A 17,596-nucleotide genomic window follows, 5' to 3' on the forward strand; every position below is an offset into this window, starting at 1 on the left:
GAGACTCATTTTTTAGGGTTGGTGGAGATGAGTGTGAAGATCCAAACAATCCCTGTCAGTGATGGAGAAGCTTTGATGGAAATATTTGGTAAAAAGTTCACCAGCATGAAGGAAATGAAGTTTCAAACTTTCCTTAGGAGGAGCCCAGCACGCCTGCTTAAAGAAAAGTGAGTGTGGCGATGTGGATGCTTGCAGCGACTGCTGTATAGAGGCCATCCTGCTACACATGAAACACATCAGAGTCATAATTGTTATTTTAGTCACGTGTTTGTTTATTATCCTTATTGTTTTATCTGGGACTGTTTGCAGACATCTCAGAGAGAGGAGACACCAGCATCTGAACAGAGACTCAAACCAGCAACCTGCAGCTCCCTGCTTGGCTGCTCCAGTTTTCTCCTCACTCATGTTGCCCACCAGTGATTTCTAGCTGCCCACCCACACAGCAGGCTAGAATATGCGCTGAGCCTCAGCACCCAATACTTGGACATGTTTTCTTTATTAAATAATGAACCAGACCCCAAAAGTAAACAGCTGTTATTGCTAGGCAACGGGAGCAGCCTTTGGCGATGCAGCACCTGACATTCCTGACCATGTGGGCGGAGCATGCATGAAATGGAATGTTTAGTAGAACTGTGCAACACAAGCACTTAGTTCCAGCATGTTTCATTGTATCCAGACACAGCTAGAGACACATCTACAGCAGCATCTCTGTGCAGGACAAACGACAGTTGACGAAGAAACATCGAAAACTTCACTTCACTCCTCTACAAAACGTTGGCTCCTTTGTTTAAAAGGCCAAAATGAATCAGGGGAGAACGAGAAGAGGATCGGCGAGTGCTTCACCTCACAATTCAGTACAGCTGATTAACCTGCAAGAAGAACTTCAAATGATACAGGCTGAAAATTTCAAATTAAAAGAAGAGGCAGAAAAATCAAGAGGAGAAGTTAAAGATTCACAGTTTGAAACTGATGTAGTATTGCAGGAATTACTGCATGTGGGTCTCAAACTTAAAGGAGAGAAAATGGGAAAACAACAGGCAGAAAAGGAGAATGAAAAGATGAAGAAAGAACTGTTGGAAGCTCAAAAAGCATTGGAGGAAGAGAAAAGCACAGCACAAGAAGCCAACAATAAATATCAAACTGCAAAGAAGGAGGCAGGAAATGTGATGCAGGAATTACAGGAGGTGCAGGAAGCTTTTGGAGAGGGAAAAAAGAAAATGCAGTTGGCAACTCAAGAAGCTGCAAATGTAACAGCTGAAGCTGAAACACTAAGAAAGGAATTACTGCATGTAAAGCAACAACTTGAAGAGGAGAAAAGACGTAAAGATGAGGCAGAAAATGAGATTGAAAATTTGAAGAAAGAATTGTTGGAAGCTCAAAAAGTGTTGGAGGAAGAGAAAATGAAAATAGAGGAAGCAAAGAAAGAAATGGAAGATACAAAGAGTCACACTGAAAACATGAAGAAGGAACTGATGAAAGTGCAAGAAGAACTTGCAGAAGAGAAAATTGAGGTGAAGGTATTGAAGAAAGAAATGACGGTGACCAAGAAAGACTGCAAAGACGCACTGAAAGAAATGCGAAAGCACAAAAAGGAAGCTAAAGAGCTCCTCAAACACAAAGGGAAACTGGCCAAACAGCAGCTGAAAGAAAAATTTAAAGATGCCGAGGAGCAGCTCAACAAGACCTTAAACGAACTGAAGGCAAAAGAAAAAGAAAAGCAAGCCGAGGACAGGAGGGGATTCTGGAGCAGACTGCTGAGAAAGAACTGACCCAGCAGCATCAATAGTTTCTTCCCCCTCTCTCCACCTTTCTTTCACCCCATCCTTCTTCTTGGGACGTTTGTTTGTTTTTTAAAAACTGAAATGCACAAATAAAATTGCCATAACTTGACCTCATGTTGCCTGCTTCTTTTCTTGTGTGTCTGTGGATGTAAAACAGTAACACACTTTCTGCTCTGTGTCTTTAATTGTAAATAAATGCAATATGTTTTCATTTTAAAATGCAGTGCAAAAAACTTCTGCTCTGAATCTTTTTTTTAGCAAAAAGCTTTTTTTTGCCTGTTGTGGAAGTTTTCCATTTAAATAAAGCCTGCAGACGAGCGGTGAGCGGTAGCTAACATTCTTTAATCAAACACACAAAGAACAGACAACCAAGCTTGATGAAGTCCCTGCATGACCGCGGGACAGACGGTCAGCAGAGTCTGAGCCCAGCATGGCTCTCAGTTAAATATCTCCAGGAACAAAAGGCAGTACACAGCTGTTTCACACCTTAAGGACCTTCTGAGAGCCTGTCTAGCTCTCCTGTAATAACTACCTGTCTCCTGGAATCTCCTTCACGATCTTGAGACTGTGTGGGAGACACTGCAAACCGTCTGACAATGTCACATATTGATGCACCATCCTAGAAGAGTTGCTACCAGTAATGACACTGACCAGTTCAAAACTGGTGAAAGAATCGTCAGAAAAGATGAGGTGGGAAAAAAAGTCCACCTGTAACACCCTTCCTGTTTCGGTGGTTGTCTCATTGTTGCCCTCTCTAGTACACCTGTTATTATAACACCAAAGCACTGATTAACAACTCTCCTCTAATACTTAACCGAGCAGATCAATATTCCACAAGTCTGACTGACTTCATGCTATACTCTGACTAAAATGTTTTCCTTTGGGTTTTTTGAGCAGTGTGTGTATAAAATTCATATCACACACCAGTGTGGCACAAGTGTTATCTTTTATGTGTCTCCCTCATAAAAATCAGAGATGAATAATGGGTGGCTAAGACCACAAGAATTCATTAAATGCAGTAAGTCTTCTTACTCAGCAATAAAAGAAGTATACACCATGCATATCAGATTGATTTATTTAATTCATGACTGATTGAATTTCAACCTCTAAAATAGTCCCAGACGCCACTAATGTCAATGTGAGGTGATGAAAAGGTCTCGTAGCTTATATTTATGGCAGGCATATCGAACGGAAACTCCAGGCTCTTTTTCTGTGCACCTCTTGACAACTTGGCCTTTGGGTTATTTTTACACCTTGAAACAACCCAAGTGCTACAGATCAGACTTGTGATGTGTTTTACTAATTGTAGCCTAGACAGTGTCCTCTCATAACCTCATTACAAGCAGTCTAAGTTACTGAAGCTAGAGCTATAATCCATCCATCCATCCATCCATCCAAACCCCCTTATTAAATGAAATTATCACTTAAAAATTGCATTTTGTATTTACTTGGGTTATTTTTGTTTGTCTGACGAACTGAAATTTGTAAGGGAAAAATATGCAAAACACTAAGAAGTCAGGAAGGAGGGTAAACACTTTTCATGTACCTCAAACGATGCAAACATGTGAATTAAAACCCTTTTATGCAATGATTGATCAGTACATTGTTTAGTGCAGCATTGTTCTTTTTATTGGTCCATTGGAAACACATTGCACAAGTTCGAGAAGCGCAAGAAGCATACACATGCTTTAGAGTTGTTAACAGCGTTGAAAAGATTTACAATGTCCAAAACATTCACCGTCAAGCAACAATCATCTTACTCTCAAATCATCGTTCTCATAACTCCAACAAAATCTCAGCAAGCCGAGTAAAATATATGTAAATGTAAAATAGTTACGAGTCCACGTGTGACATTTAAAATAGTTCATGTCTTTTGTTTTTTTCATGTAAAGAATGTTAACAGTTTCATTGTTTCTTGATTGATTTCATACACAAGGGGTGAAATTCTAAAATTCAAAGCACAGTTCATGTGTGATAAAGGGTGAAAGTAAACGCAGCAAAGATCCGCTGTCAGACTCAAATTGGCAGCACATGAAAATTTTTTTCCAGTGGGTACCAGAATGCCCAGTTCCTCAGTTTAAAAAAAAAGTTGTGTTTGGCTCAGACTAATTGCAGTTTATTACCACTTCACATTTCACAGGCTGCTTTAATTGGTGTGACAATGAATGACTTATTATTTAAAATCAAAATATGCTTATTAGACAGCCAAAAAAATAATGTTAATAACACAATTATATTCAGCCAGAAGCAGTGAAACAGAATGATTTGAAAGTGCATTAAAAGCTGAACTGATACAAATCAAGTACATATTGTTACATAACTTTAATCTTTGATAGAAAAAAACAACAAAAGCACAAAGCTGTAGAGGTCACAGCATTCCCCACCTGACCCCAGGATGAAAGTCACAAGAGCACTGCCGACGTCGCTGTGTGAAGGTTTGCAGATAGCCCTCGTCTGAGAATCGGGTCCCAGAGTTTGTAAGAATTTAGTGAAACTTCAGTGAGAGCGCACAGAGTTCTCATATAACATTCAAAAGCAGCAGCATGGGAGAAAAATATGAGGACGTGTACCTTTAACGGACATCGGGTATTTATTTACATTCCTTAGAGAAACCTGGCTGGTGGGCCTGACCTCTTTCTATTGAACTGTGCACACACACAACACCACTGTGTGCTTGGTTTAAAAGACTCGAGGAATATTTTCCTCACGTACCTCTTGTTTCTTCCCTTTTAACAGTAAGTAATTTACGTCAGCAGTGACCTGCTCTTTACATCTTTACATGAAATCTGCCATTTCTTCATACAAACAAAAACAAGAAAATCAAGAAAGTCTTATCCAAGTCACAAACATGGAAAAATAAAAAACCCAGTTGACTTTTACAGGATGACTAAACGTGATTATCGAGGAGATTTATATTTGTTTCAGAAAGGAGGGGAAAGAAAATGATTACCACAATGATAAAAAGTGATCCACTATCCTGATTTCCAAGGAAATATTGCAATTCCAAGCAAGTTTAAGTGCAAAATGTTGATCAAGCAAACGATTTTAGAGACAGCCTCTTCTTATCTGGAAATCACAGACATAGACATAAAGCTCGAGTGGCAATCAGTAAATCACTTCCAAGCTTTATCAACTAAGTGGAGCTAAGTGGAGTTGCAGGCATCGCTGTGTTCTGCAGGTTTCTCTTTTTCTTTTTTTAAGTCACCGCGTAACCATAGCTTCCCTTTGATGCTAGTTGCGGTTACACCGTGTGCTCAAAAAGGTGCTGACACAGATGAATGCAGTTTAAGTAAATGATTAAAACTAAATTCAATAGTCCTTAATCCCTGGTTTTAATAGCATTGGTAGTGGGTTCGTCTTAATGTGCACACCTCTTTATAAATCCAAACATTTGCTGTTGTTGGCATCAAATATTAGATCTTGGAGACCTCATATTACTTTGTACCATCCTGGAAACTAATGAACATTCATACTTCATAGGACACAGCTACCATCCAGAAAGCCAGAGAGCACTCCTTGTAAATATTGCTTAGACTTTTACTGGGCCCATTAGGTCAGGAGAAAATTGTGTTTAAATAAATTATTATTATTCCATTTTGTTTTATGTTGTGGGGTTGCGAATTTAATACCCTGATAAATTCTTGACAGCATGTGCAGCCTGTCAGCTCTACACTATTTTCCTTTGTGTGATTATTTTGCATGTAGAGCCTGAAGCGTCCTGGATAGAAGCCTGGCACAATTACAAGATGTAGATTTAAGTAGTAGCTAAATGAGTCAGTTTATTCCAGAGCAACTTGTAAATAGCTGCATTCACTGTATGAGTGCATGAATGAAACCACAGCGATGAGTGTTTCAAATGAATATCAACTAAGGCATAATGAGGGCAGTTGTTGCGACTAATATTTCCTCAGTTTGTGAAGTCTTCGTTAAAATAAAACCTGCTTGTGTCTGTGTAATAACACTTAGTGTGAAATTCAGCCAAATGTAGCCACCAACTCTCCGTGTAACACTCTCCTGAAAGAGGTTTTGTTTCCTGTAACACCTTTTTCACACAACAAACGAGGTTAATCCTTTGAGTGTAAGGCACTCAGCCTTCACAACCAACACAAGATAAACTCTGTCTCAGATGAACAGATACGAGCAAAGAGAAAAAGCTCATTTTTCACATGGCTTTTTGCAGACAACAATTTCCGATCGGATCATTACCACAGAGCCCGTGTGCATTCTCACAGCTGAAAGGCAAAGGCAAAACCAGACATGGCAGAGATGAGAGGACATCAGCCTAATCTTGTTGGCTGATATGCTGAGAAGGCAGAGTTGTGACAAGAATTTGCCCCGTAACCTGAAGGTTACCATGACAGCAAATGAGTCAGCCCCCGAGGCTGTCAAACATTAACAATATGTACAAAAACAAGTACAGAAAATAACATAAATATGGTGGCGTAAGATAATTGCAGCGCCATGCCCGTGGTTTTCTAACAGCAGCATCAACATTTATTCTGGTGGCACTAGAAGCAAACCACCTCGTTAGAAATGACACTGACTTTATCTGAGACCTTAGGGGAAAACTGCACTATACACATTAAAAGGAATTAATAATTCATACCTATTTAGGGGCAGGATTGAGGCTGTAATGACAAAATATAGCGGGTACTAAGAAACAATAGTGGAATACAAATGGGGCTGTCCACAATATCCCAGAAAACCACCAGTGAATGAAAGGCATATATCACAAGACTAAAAACATGTCGAAATCATGTGCCTAACGCAAAATTTCACAAGTAGCAGCAAAGGTGCATTAATGTGACGACTCACATCATTATCGACTGATGGCAGCCTGTTGTACAAGCAGCTTCAAATAAACTGTTTATGAGCTTGTTAGACTTTGTGGTGCTTTGGACATTTTGACATTGACTGTGTTCATTGCACCACTGTTCTTGATTATGATCACCAGTCTATACTTTCATTGATGTAACTGGTTAAAATCTATACTAATCTTTTCTTTTTTGTCCAAACAGGTTTGGCTGGTGAAATTAGGCACATTCGTCGTTACACCTTGTGTTCTCGCAGATCATTAAAACCCTTTAATCCAGTGAAATGCCTCCAGATGTGGGCATTCGTTTCATATGACTTGCCTTCAACATATTTTAAAAGGATGGTTGCCGACAATTACAAACTGTCTCCGTGTGCATTTCATATACAGGAGAAGAAAACTTTAAAACTTCACATTTTCGTAGTCCCAGCTGTTCCCCTAGGAACACCATGTACAGCTTAACTATACAATAAACTTTACAAAGTATAGTCTATACAACAGATGCCAGGCAGGTAGCATTATTGGCATTCAGCACAGAAACAGCAAATATCATAGAGACTAATAAATAATGTTATTTACAACTGCCTCCAGTTTGGAATTTTCCTTTAGTTGCTCCTTTGAGTTTTAAATCAAGTGGTTACATTTCATGTAAGAGATGCTAAAGATATGCACAACCTAATTTAAGCAAGTTACAGTACCTTCACTCACAGACATTCACAAGAAACATTTGTCTTTTAGTTAGCTTATGGCTTCAAGTTACAGAAAGCAGTGAGCATGAGATTCAGCACTTCCGTGTGAGTCAGTTTGAATGCCCCAATACTGAAATATTGAGTTTGTTTTAAAAAACAGAAAACGGGTGACAATAGAGTTCCTGGTAACTGCACAGCAGATGTTGCATGAGATGACACGGTCATGCGTCCGCATGCTGGTTAGGTGGCTTTGAATGGAATGTGTTTTATGCAAAACGAATGCTCAGAAGATATTTTTCATTTCATTATCAGTGCAACAGAGGCTACACTTGCTCCTGCTGCACAATATCCTTTCATGGGCAGAAATCCATTCCCACTCTTTTGCCTGTTTCATTATCCTGATAGAAAGCTCTCCTGGCTTCAGAGTCACAAGATAGGAATTACTGTGCAAGGCTGGATTCATTTTAGAGGAGGGCATTATGAAGGTTTTGTTTCTTGGTTCTGTTTGTTAAGAGCTGTCTGCGTCTCTTTCTGATCCTCTGAAGAGCAGTTGGAGACAGCATTAGCCATGATGCAGAACTTGCGCAGGAGGATCTCCCTGAGGAGCAGATAGACCCACGGGTCCAGGATCTGGTTGAGGGAGGCCAAGCGTATCGCCGTCAGAAAGAAGTTACAATCTAGATGGAAATCCTGATTGGAGGTGTGGTTTGATGCTTCCTTTGAATTACACTGATCGGACAAGACCTGGGTGGAGAGCATCCTCAGCATCAGCACCTGAGGGGAAGATGTTTGGGCAGAACTTTATTTTTTTTCACACTAAGAGAATGAGGAGAAAGCATGCCATTAAGTGACAAAAGCTTTAATTTACTGAAAAAACAATCACTGGTTAGAAAATAGTTTCTGATTTTGTGTACAGAAGCCTATGTTACGTTCACTAAATCATATAACAGAAACACACTCTAACAACAGTCCTGTCGGGGAATGAGCAAAAACTAATTTTCACGATTGGTCTCTGCTATCACAGAGCTGTGCCTTCTATTAATATCTCACTGGGACTGTTAAATATGTGACTGACAATGCATGATCTCATTGCGCACTATGCAGATCTCTAAACAGGACCCCTAAGTGGATTACCTCTTAATGGCAAAAGGCAGCAGCCTTTCAGAGAAAACGTGCATGACATCATTTATGTGAGGAGAAGATGGATAAAGATTCAAAGCTGTTTGTGACAAGTACTGACACAAACACATTAAAACCAATCAGTGTTTATTTTTAACATTACTTTAAGGGACATAACTATATGAAACTATGACAGCACATTGTTATAAAATATGCCTACGCAAGTACACTGTAAGAAAATATATATCCTGCAGACGCACGTGAAAAACATACCAGCAGAGGAGACCAGCATATAAGCAGGACGCACATAATCCCTAACAACTGGATGACGGTCTCCGTGGTGAGCCGTTCCCACTGCTTTGAAGACTGAGAAGTGCCTGGTTTTGTTTTACACCGGGTAACTACGCCCCGGATCGTCACCACATTGCAGAAAAGTGTTATAAGTAGAGCCGAGATCCCGAGTATGGCAAAAGTGGTGGAGAAGAATCCATTTCCTGGGACTTTGGCATCCACCATGCTGATGAAGCACCAGGTGCCCGGCCACTGCTGCGTGTATTCCCCGACCCCTGCTACGGGCAGCAGAGCAAACAGCAAAACAAGACCCCATATAACAGCTAAAATCTGCTTTGTCACACTTGTCTTCATGTGATTCGAGTACCAGTGCGGGTTAGTTATAGCCAAGGCCCTTTCGATCGCCATGGCACTCGCCATGAAGAGAGCGCACAGGCCAAAAGTTGTCATGCACACGCCAAAAAAGGCGCATAACTTGCCAGATTGGTCGATGTCACTCAAATTCCTACCAGATTGGTAAACTGAAATCACAATTGGACTTGTCAAAAGCTGCCCAAACAGGTCTGTCAGCGCCAGAGATCCAATGCAAAGCAAGAAGGACCTTTTCCTTTTATTTTCCTTCTTTCTGTAGGAGATGCACACCAGGATAAGAGCTAGCGAGTTTCCCACCATTCCGGTGATCATCATAGTTATAGGAAATCCAACTGATGCATATCCACAACTGGAATTGTTTGTGCAATTGATTTGGCGCAGTGTCTTGGAGACGTTGGCGTCCAGCATATCTTCTTCACTGGTGGTGTGCAAGCCCTCTAGAGAATCAAAGCTGAATCCAGTTATTGTTTCTAAAAGTGTACACTTATATACAGCTGTTACCCTGTGCGTATCGGTCTGGCATCATCTTGCAGTCCAAAGTGCTCCAACTGAATGCGATGCGTAAAGCGCGAGGTGTCCTTTAAACGCTGGAGGCGGGACTACTTCGGGTCCGGAGGAAGCCCATATTCTCACTGTGCTGTAATAACCACTGTCCTTATGTGTCTGGAATAAGGGCACCGGTAAGTAGGGACCAGACATCGACCCTCCGGTGTTCTGCCAAAAAGCGATCGATGTTTCTGTGCGGTTTTCTTTTGTGTCTAACATGCTTGTATTGGTAAACAGGCTTCAGGCGAAATGATTTACAGGGGGTTATAACAAAGATAAAGAAATTAACTATCTTGCAAGTATCTTTATGACGTTATAACAATGTACCCACATTATAATCCATCCGGTCCTTTTTAGCCAATTAAAATATCTTTTCAGACACAAGTTATGTTTGTTGCCTTTTTCTGTTTCCAGGTTGGCCAGACTCTCTTGAAAAATATATTTAATGACAATGAAAACTTTTACCTCGATAAATACAAGTCACTTTGCCAAAAACTGATTGGAGCTTCTATGTCCGATAGCCATGTTTGCCATATTGTATGCCAGAAAGTTATTTACAGCATTTTAAATACCAGTGTTGTGATCCTCTGCCAAAAAGTGGTTTCCTGCATTTTCCAACAAATGATTGCCGGTATTTGAACTGTTGTAAATGAGTTGTTGGACTGCAATCAGTCAAACCTATCTCCCATGAATGATATCAAATCATTTTCAGGCAGAAATAACGTCACAAGAAGCTGCAATCAGTTTTTGGCAAGTTGACTTTTATATGCCCTTTATTTATCTGGATAAAAAAGTGTTTGTGGCATTAAACATGTCTTTTTTTCTCCAAGTGATCTGGCCAAAAGGGCATCAATAATGCAATAAAGATAACATCGTTCTATAAAGATATTTTAAGTAACCTGAAAGGACTGGTTTGATTATAATGTACATAAAGACAGTTGCATACAAAACTCTTGTGACGAGGAATTAGTAAGTCAAAATGTTGTTATTAACTTACATATGGATTTTTTCACCCCAGAGGTGAAAATCTTCCACAAAGAACTCTTTACAATGTAACTGTTACATTGTAAAGAGTTCTCTGTTACAATGGCAACACATTTGATAGTAGATATTCTATCAGTAGAATAATCTATTCCCCCATCAAAACAATTGATATCAACTCTGCACTGTCACCATCATGTGCCTATATACTAAGAGACTTCACACTTTGCTAAACTGTATTTCAAAATAGACTAAGCAATTTTATCTTACTTGTTAATTTATTTTAAAAAGCCATTTTATTGTGACATAAACAGCCTATTGCATATAATTTCAGCATAGTCACAATTCAAATTTTACAGTTTTATTTGGATTTTTTAACTCTTGAGCTCCCAGCTTCCTCTCTCACCTCTGTGGGCTGTCTATCCTTCAAGCTCCTCTACCAGAGGCCTGGGAGCTTGAGGATCCTGCGCAGTATCTTTGCTGTTCCCAGGACTGCGCTCTTCTGGACCGAGATCTCAGATGTTGTTCCTGTGATCTGCTGGAGCCACTTGCCTAGCTTGGGAGTCACTGCAGAGTGCTCCAGTTACCACTGGGACCACTTTTACCCTCACCCTCCATATCCCTCTCACTTCCTTTTTGAACATAAGATTTTAAAACCTGAGCTTTCTGTGTAGTCAGCACCCTATTATTTATATTGCATTTCTTCAGCCATTTACTTTGAACTATCGTGTTATAGTTCGTGTTTGGTTCTTTAGTATGAATCTCGCAAAATTTGAAATTAAATGTACTTTAATAATTGTGCGAGGAAAGTTGACTATGTGGCCCAAATTCCTCTTTCCGGTTGTTTTTTGCATTTAATATAATCTGTCAAGCCAATAAATGTTAACTAGACCAGTGGGTTTATTTTCCCGCTCCTGCACCCTTGGATAAATCTGGAATTTATCAACACAGACCATGACAGTGGCAAACAGCTTCACTTCCAAGGCAATTGTTAATCCAAAGGGTATAACTTCGAGCTATAATGAGTTTTAATGAAGCAGCACTGTCATTGCTTCCGCACAGATTACCAGCTTAGTCAAAACTGCCATCTGTTGACCACACTGAGAACAGTTCAGTGAAAAGACCTTATTAACGGTACAGAAAAAGTTATTGTAGATTGTTTTTTAGATTTACAGTAGTGTAGATTAGGATGAAATTTGGTGTTAATATTTGAAAACATGAAAACTTTCAGCCCATAGCCGAAGATCACAAAAGTTAAGATCACTTACTGTTAAGATGAGCTTTGCAAAGTGGCGACACTAAACAGAACCAGACCAAATACAACCCCAACTTCAAAAACATGTATATTTCCCCTCTTGACGAACTTCTACACATTTTCTCAAATACTCAAGTTTAGAATTAAGACAGCTTGACTTGACAACCCCAACCTCTCAACAAAACCTTCATATTAAACACAGTATTAACAGGAAGCAATGTTGACAGGATTTTATTTACACAAGTACATTTCAGGTATTTTAATCAGTAAAGACTGTTCTGCCATGTTACCAGAAATGTTACTTTTTCTGCACTAATCTGGAGCAAAAAGGAAAAAAAAAGTGAATTAATTTGTTTCAAATTTAAAGAAATAATCAGTAGCATGGAGTCCAAATATGCCACAATTACGTAAAAGAAAAAAAAATTAAACCTAAACTGAGAAACCAAGAACGTACTTAAAACAAGCATTATCAAAAAGTAAAATACTTACCTTGAAAACACAAAATACAGGACATTTATCATCAAAATCAAACAAACAGGCCAAAATTCATACCTAAATCACAAGTAGTCTAAATTGGTGCTGAAGAATTCACCCTTACTTAAAAAAACAAACCATTTAGTTGTTAGAAAAACCATTGGTGTCTCTTAGGGCCCCAAAATTAAAAAAGGACAGATTTTGCTCCGATTTCTTCAGAAACTAAGTGTACTGCCATGAAGATATTAAGTGGGTTTAAAATGGAATACAGCCTCTTGACACTATATTTAATTTTCATATAGGACCAAACATTTATGTTTATTGGAAACCTATACAAACACTCGTCACATATCGGGATGAATATGGTTTTAAAAAGGGAGCTGCTGCCTCTCTTTCGCTGGGAGGGGTTTAAGACTTTTAATGAAAGTATACTGAAAGGAGGGTTGGGTTTTTCTGTCTTTGTTTTTTGGCAACACAACATGCACTTCCACTAGGATTCCTTTTCTTGTATTAAAGACAGTAATAAAGTTATTTCTTTTTTGAACTGGAGCCAGAATGGGACGATCCCGAAGAGTTGCCACGCCGCCTGAAATCAAACAAAACACCATGGGAAGAACAAACAGGTTAGCACGCTTTACCATTAACACTCAGTTTATGCATAACCAAGTACAAGGTCAGAATAAATAAAAAGCGTTATAAACATGGCAAAAGTGTGAACGTATTTCTGTAAAACTGAATTCCCATAAGCCAGGCGACACATGGCTAACAACAATCAGTGCCATTGTGGTATTCCACAGAAACCCAAACCTTTCGGACGAACGCGATCTAGAACGCCTCCGTTTTCTCCCTCCAGATGATGACCTGGAGCGACTGCGCTTCTGTCTCCTCTCAGGTGAGGAGGAGGGGGAGCGGGACCTCTTCCGGGGAGAGGAGCCCTTTCCAGACCTGGAGCTGGATCTTTATGAGGAATAAACCAAGCAGTGAGGTCAGTAAGGTACAACAGGGTCTCACCAATGTGGGTATCTCTATCAAGCTTCTCTGATAAGGAGGGGGTTAGGAGCACTTTGCTACGGATCACTGGTACTGAGAACATTTCACTCAAGATGCTATGTCTCATTGGTTGAGTGTACTTGGAATTACTTTAAATGTAAATAAAGAAAAATGTGCTTCTTTTTAATATAGTCCCAATAACTGAGTGGGTAAAGCAGGAGTAACTCTCGAGAGATGCTTGATAAAGACCCGAGATCTCTATTTACACGTACAAGCTAAAGTAAGCTTTAAACTCAATACTAATTGCACTCTCAGGCCTAATTGAAATGTAAGCCCACATAAAGTGAGTGAAAACGATTTACTACATTAAACTTCCACCCTGACTTTCAATTTTTTCCTCTCTCAGCAGATAATTTGGGAAAAAAAAAAATCTCTGCCAAGTAAGAGCTAAGTAAAAGGACTGCTGTGGACCTTTCTGCCCCACACATACACTCCCTAACGGGAGAGAGTGCATGTCACCTCATTCACCTGGAGCGGGACCTCGAGCGAGATCCAGATCTGGAACTGGATGAGCTTCTAGAGCGGGATCTGAAAGACAAAAAACACAAAACCTTTCCAATATTTTCTACAGAAGGACAGAGCTATGCACGGTGGTTATGTGGAAACAGGCACAATTAACAGCAAGCTACTCTTAGGAAATACCTAAAACTGCCTCAAAGCATCGGCGAGTATTCAATATACCTACAGGGTGGCTGGAATTAAAGTAATGAAAACAGGAAAAACAACAATATCCTAGACACACGGATCCCATATGAATGAATACAAGGTAAGGGTTTAGAAGAGGGAGGACAACAAATGAGCACAACAGGACATTTAATTGATGTTGATCAGTAAAGCAGAAGAAGATTGAGCCGATACTGACATTTTGCCCGGAGTTACCCTTGACCTGTACCCTTTACCTGGACCTAGACCGTGAACTGGAGCTGGAGGAGCGCGAGGAGGAGCGGGATGAACCGGAGCGGCTGCCCTTTTTCTTAGCTGGCTTATCATCATCGTCGTCACTGGCAATCAGGTCGTACTTTGACAGGTCACCATCTTCATCATCATCTTCCTCCTCATCATCCTGCAAAGGAAGTGCTTTTTTGTTGTTGTGCTTTTTTGTTTTTAATAAAATCATTTTATAATATCCAGCATTTTTTTTAATTTACAATCATCAATCTTACATCCAATTTGTATTTGGACAGGTCACCATCTTCCTCCTCCTCTTCATCATCTTCCTCCTCCTCTTCTTCTTTTGGGACTTCCTTCTTTTCACTTTCTTTTGAGGAAGACGTGCTGTTGGTCTTGCCACGGTATTTTTTCTTTTTCCTACCAAACTGGTGGAATAAGAAACAGCACATCTCTATAAATCTGAACACTGCCAATGTCGACTTCCTCTGAAGCCAAAATCTTTCACTTGTCAAACATCAGAGCAGCAATCTTCGGGTACCAGATGACACTTACCTCATCATATTCACCGTCAGATTCCTCCCGTTCGATATATTCCACATTTTCTCTTTCATTGAACCCTCCACCGTAACCTGAAAGCATTACATAAGAAAAAAAAAAACCCATCAATAACTGATGATCAAAGTAACAAACAAAAAAAATCTTTACAGAATATATTGAGTTACCTGTTCTTTCTTCAAGCTTGGCATATTTGGGGGTGTTGCACATGTTGCACTCCGACCGTCTCGCCCAATTCACATTTCCACATCTTTACACACACAAGAAGGTGGAGGGAAATGCTGGTTAGAGTACTATTATATCCCAAAATCAGCAACACTATTTGTTACAACAATATCCCAGATGAAGGTGTCCACAAACAGCATCTAGTTTACAGCAAAGGTAGGCAAGTTAACTTCTAACTCGTGTGTGACATGTGGAAAATCTCATATTTCTGTGTCATATTGCCCGTAGCTTGTCAATCAAGTAAACTGGAGCTTGCAGTGTTACAAACTGTGGTTGCTCTCATTTGTCTGCAACAATGCAAACCATAAAATGTTGAGTGGTACTTTGCATATTCGAATTGCAAGTGTCAAATTTCTTGCAAATGTGTTACACCACAGACTCCTGTACAAAAACTCCTCTTTTATTATATCCCACATGGGACTCATTGTAAGTTCTTCTTAAATAATTTAGATTTATGGAAAGTGTACATGGGATTTTTGTATATATGCAAAAGTGCCAAAGAAGACGGAGTCTTTTCTAACATTTTTTAAAAAAAGTACCAAACTTTTATCCGATGCTGGAGGTACAAGTTACGAATATAAATGAGAAAAAATATTTTCCTGGTATTTATCAGAACTTTTTGCACATTTTCAGCAATAATAGTGATTGGTAATTTGGACCCTGCCTCACTCACGAATTATGAAATCTTTATTTCTTGCACTTTATAATGTACAAGTGAAAAACACGAATACCAAAGACACCTATCTGATATGGTGCCAAGACGTTTTTTGTGATGATATCATACGTTTTGCATTGCCAGTCATTCGCACTGAAGAGGCCTCGACTCTTTTCAGCGAGCGTTTTTCCAATCTCCGTCCCTCCCGCCTTCATCATCTTCGCTTCTGTAGTTTTTTCTGCATTAAAAAATAAAGTAAATTAAACCAACCTATTTTAAATGATTATGCAAAGGATAAAGATTATTTGCATTCTTAAGCTTTACATAACAGCAATAAGAGACAGAAGGGGGACTCACCTCTACCACATCTGTTGCAACTTGTCCTTCTGGCAAAGTTCACATTTCCACATCTGCAAAAGCAAAATGTTACATGCAGGTAAGGCTTGAGCTCGTTCCTCACTCGCTTTGACATGTGTGAGTATGCTGCAGGCTGGTGCAGTTTATTCATCTTTCCATTAGCCTGTGCTCCTTCCTCAGACACAAGCCTGAGCCGCGACAAATGCAGCAACTGTGTCCGTACGCATTTAACGGAGTTCACTGGAAACACGATACTGCTGACTCCGGATAAAAACTCTTCACTCATGACCACTTGGCCTCTACAACATCATAAACACCACCCATAACAGCAGCGAGTGCAAACACTCAACCCAACCCACGTTAGCTAACCACGGCTAGCGTGCTAAATAGCATTTCTGCGCCCAGGAGAGACTAGCACGCAATATCCCCCTTGCATTGATATTCTCCAGCATGTAAGCTTGAAACCGTGTTCATTCTGTTCTGTTCTAGGCCGAAACTGTGAGTGAAAGTGCTCCATTTTATTGAGCTGCTGAACGTTAGCATGAGTCACATGCTAAAAGGCCTACACTTGCTAACCTTGCTGTTAACAGCTGCACACTAAGCACCAGTCTATTGCTACACAGAGCCCCAAAAACTGTGATTTATTCACTGTGTTGGAGTACGTACTTTTTATCCGGACATATCCAGTCCCCGTCGCTGACTCGAAAACTCTTTCCTGACATTTTAGCGCCTTTAAGCTCTACCTACCCTCGCTGGCAGACTACGCTGCGTTCACCACTGTGTCCATGCAGCACAAGCTATCTCCACCCTCCCTACACTGCCACCTTCAGGCGCCTGCCGGTACTTATTTAAAGCCACTTCCTCCAAGAATAGAATAGAAAACTTTATTTGTCAATTTCTTCAAATGTACTTGCCATACAAAGGAATTGAAATTACGTTTCACACTGTCCCATGCGTAGACATTGACAACAATAAAGTGCAGATGCACAACAAAAACAGCCCTAACAATAAGGTAATATTAAATAGGTAACAGGATAGACAAAAAATAAATAAAATAAAGTGCTCCAACAGTGTTCCCTGGAAAATAGTATACTAGTCTACTTGAGGTAGTCCCAGGTTGTGGTTGGTAGGGGTATTTTGTTTTAATGCAGCATAAGACTATAGCAGCAGTAATAGTAATATAATAATATAAATAGTGCTAAAAGAAATACTAAAAATATATAGCAGCAGGTGTGTGCAATTGCAATGCAGAGGTAGTTGTTTCCAGTCAGGAATGTTTTCCAGTTCTTAGTTCAGAGAGTGTTTCCTTGTTGGAGAGTGTGCTCTGAAAGTGGAAATTTATATAATGAAAAAACACTTTGCATTATAAAGTCGAGTGTCATTTATGTTTTGATACTCTGAGCAGCAGTTCACAAACACATAGAGCCTGTTGGCCATTATCGGATCGGATGCTCCTTTTACACTCAATACAACCACCTTACCTAACATGACCTGACCTCCTAGTGCCACACATGAACTTAAATAAGCAGCCAGCAGTCAGTT

General features: G+C 39.8%; 2 protein-coding genes across 3 annotated transcripts; both read right to left on the reverse strand.

The window, feature by feature from the left end:
- Positions 1 to 3,399: 3,399 nt before the first annotated feature.
- ptger3 (prostaglandin E receptor 3 (subtype EP3)) lies at positions 3,400 to 9,609 on the reverse strand. Its single transcript, XM_085247780.1, has 2 exons — positions 8,676 to 9,609; positions 3,400 to 8,057 (listed from the first exon to the last, which is right to left on the reverse strand). Exons 1-2 carry the CDS (start codon positions 9,471 to 9,473, stop codon positions 7,761 to 7,763), a joined length of 1,095 nt encoding a protein of 364 aa, XP_085103906.1. The 5' UTR covers positions 9,474 to 9,609; the 3' UTR covers positions 3,400 to 7,760.
- A 2,453-nt stretch (positions 9,610 to 12,062) lies between these two features.
- On the reverse strand, positions 12,063 to 16,884 carry zranb2 (zinc finger, RAN-binding domain containing 2). 2 transcript variants are annotated; one of them, XM_085247230.1, is made up of 10 exons: positions 16,721 to 16,883; positions 16,055 to 16,107; positions 15,827 to 15,935; positions 14,985 to 15,067; positions 14,815 to 14,891; positions 14,535 to 14,687; positions 14,271 to 14,434; positions 13,840 to 13,899; positions 13,129 to 13,278; positions 12,063 to 12,907 (listed from the first exon to the last, which is right to left on the reverse strand). In XM_085247230.1, exons 1-10 carry the CDS (start codon positions 16,774 to 16,776, stop codon positions 12,850 to 12,852), a joined length of 963 nt encoding a protein of 320 aa, XP_085103356.1. In that variant the 5' UTR covers positions 16,777 to 16,883; the 3' UTR covers positions 12,063 to 12,849. The 2 variants fall into 2 exon arrangements, with proteins under 2 accessions (XP_085103356.1, XP_085103355.1); XM_085247229.1 differs by having other exon boundaries at positions 12,063 to 13,278; positions 16,721 to 16,884.
- Between the last annotated feature and the right edge of the window lie 712 nt (positions 16,885 to 17,596).

Source organism: Mchenga conophoros, linkage group LG15 (assembly GCF_057382185.1).
Source record: "Mchenga conophoros isolate Kocher_MC1m ecotype Shallow Benthic linkage group LG15, M_conophoros_male_GT1.1, whole genome shotgun sequence".
Lineage (NCBI taxonomy): Eukaryota > Metazoa > Chordata > Actinopteri > Cichliformes > Cichlidae > Mchenga > Mchenga conophoros.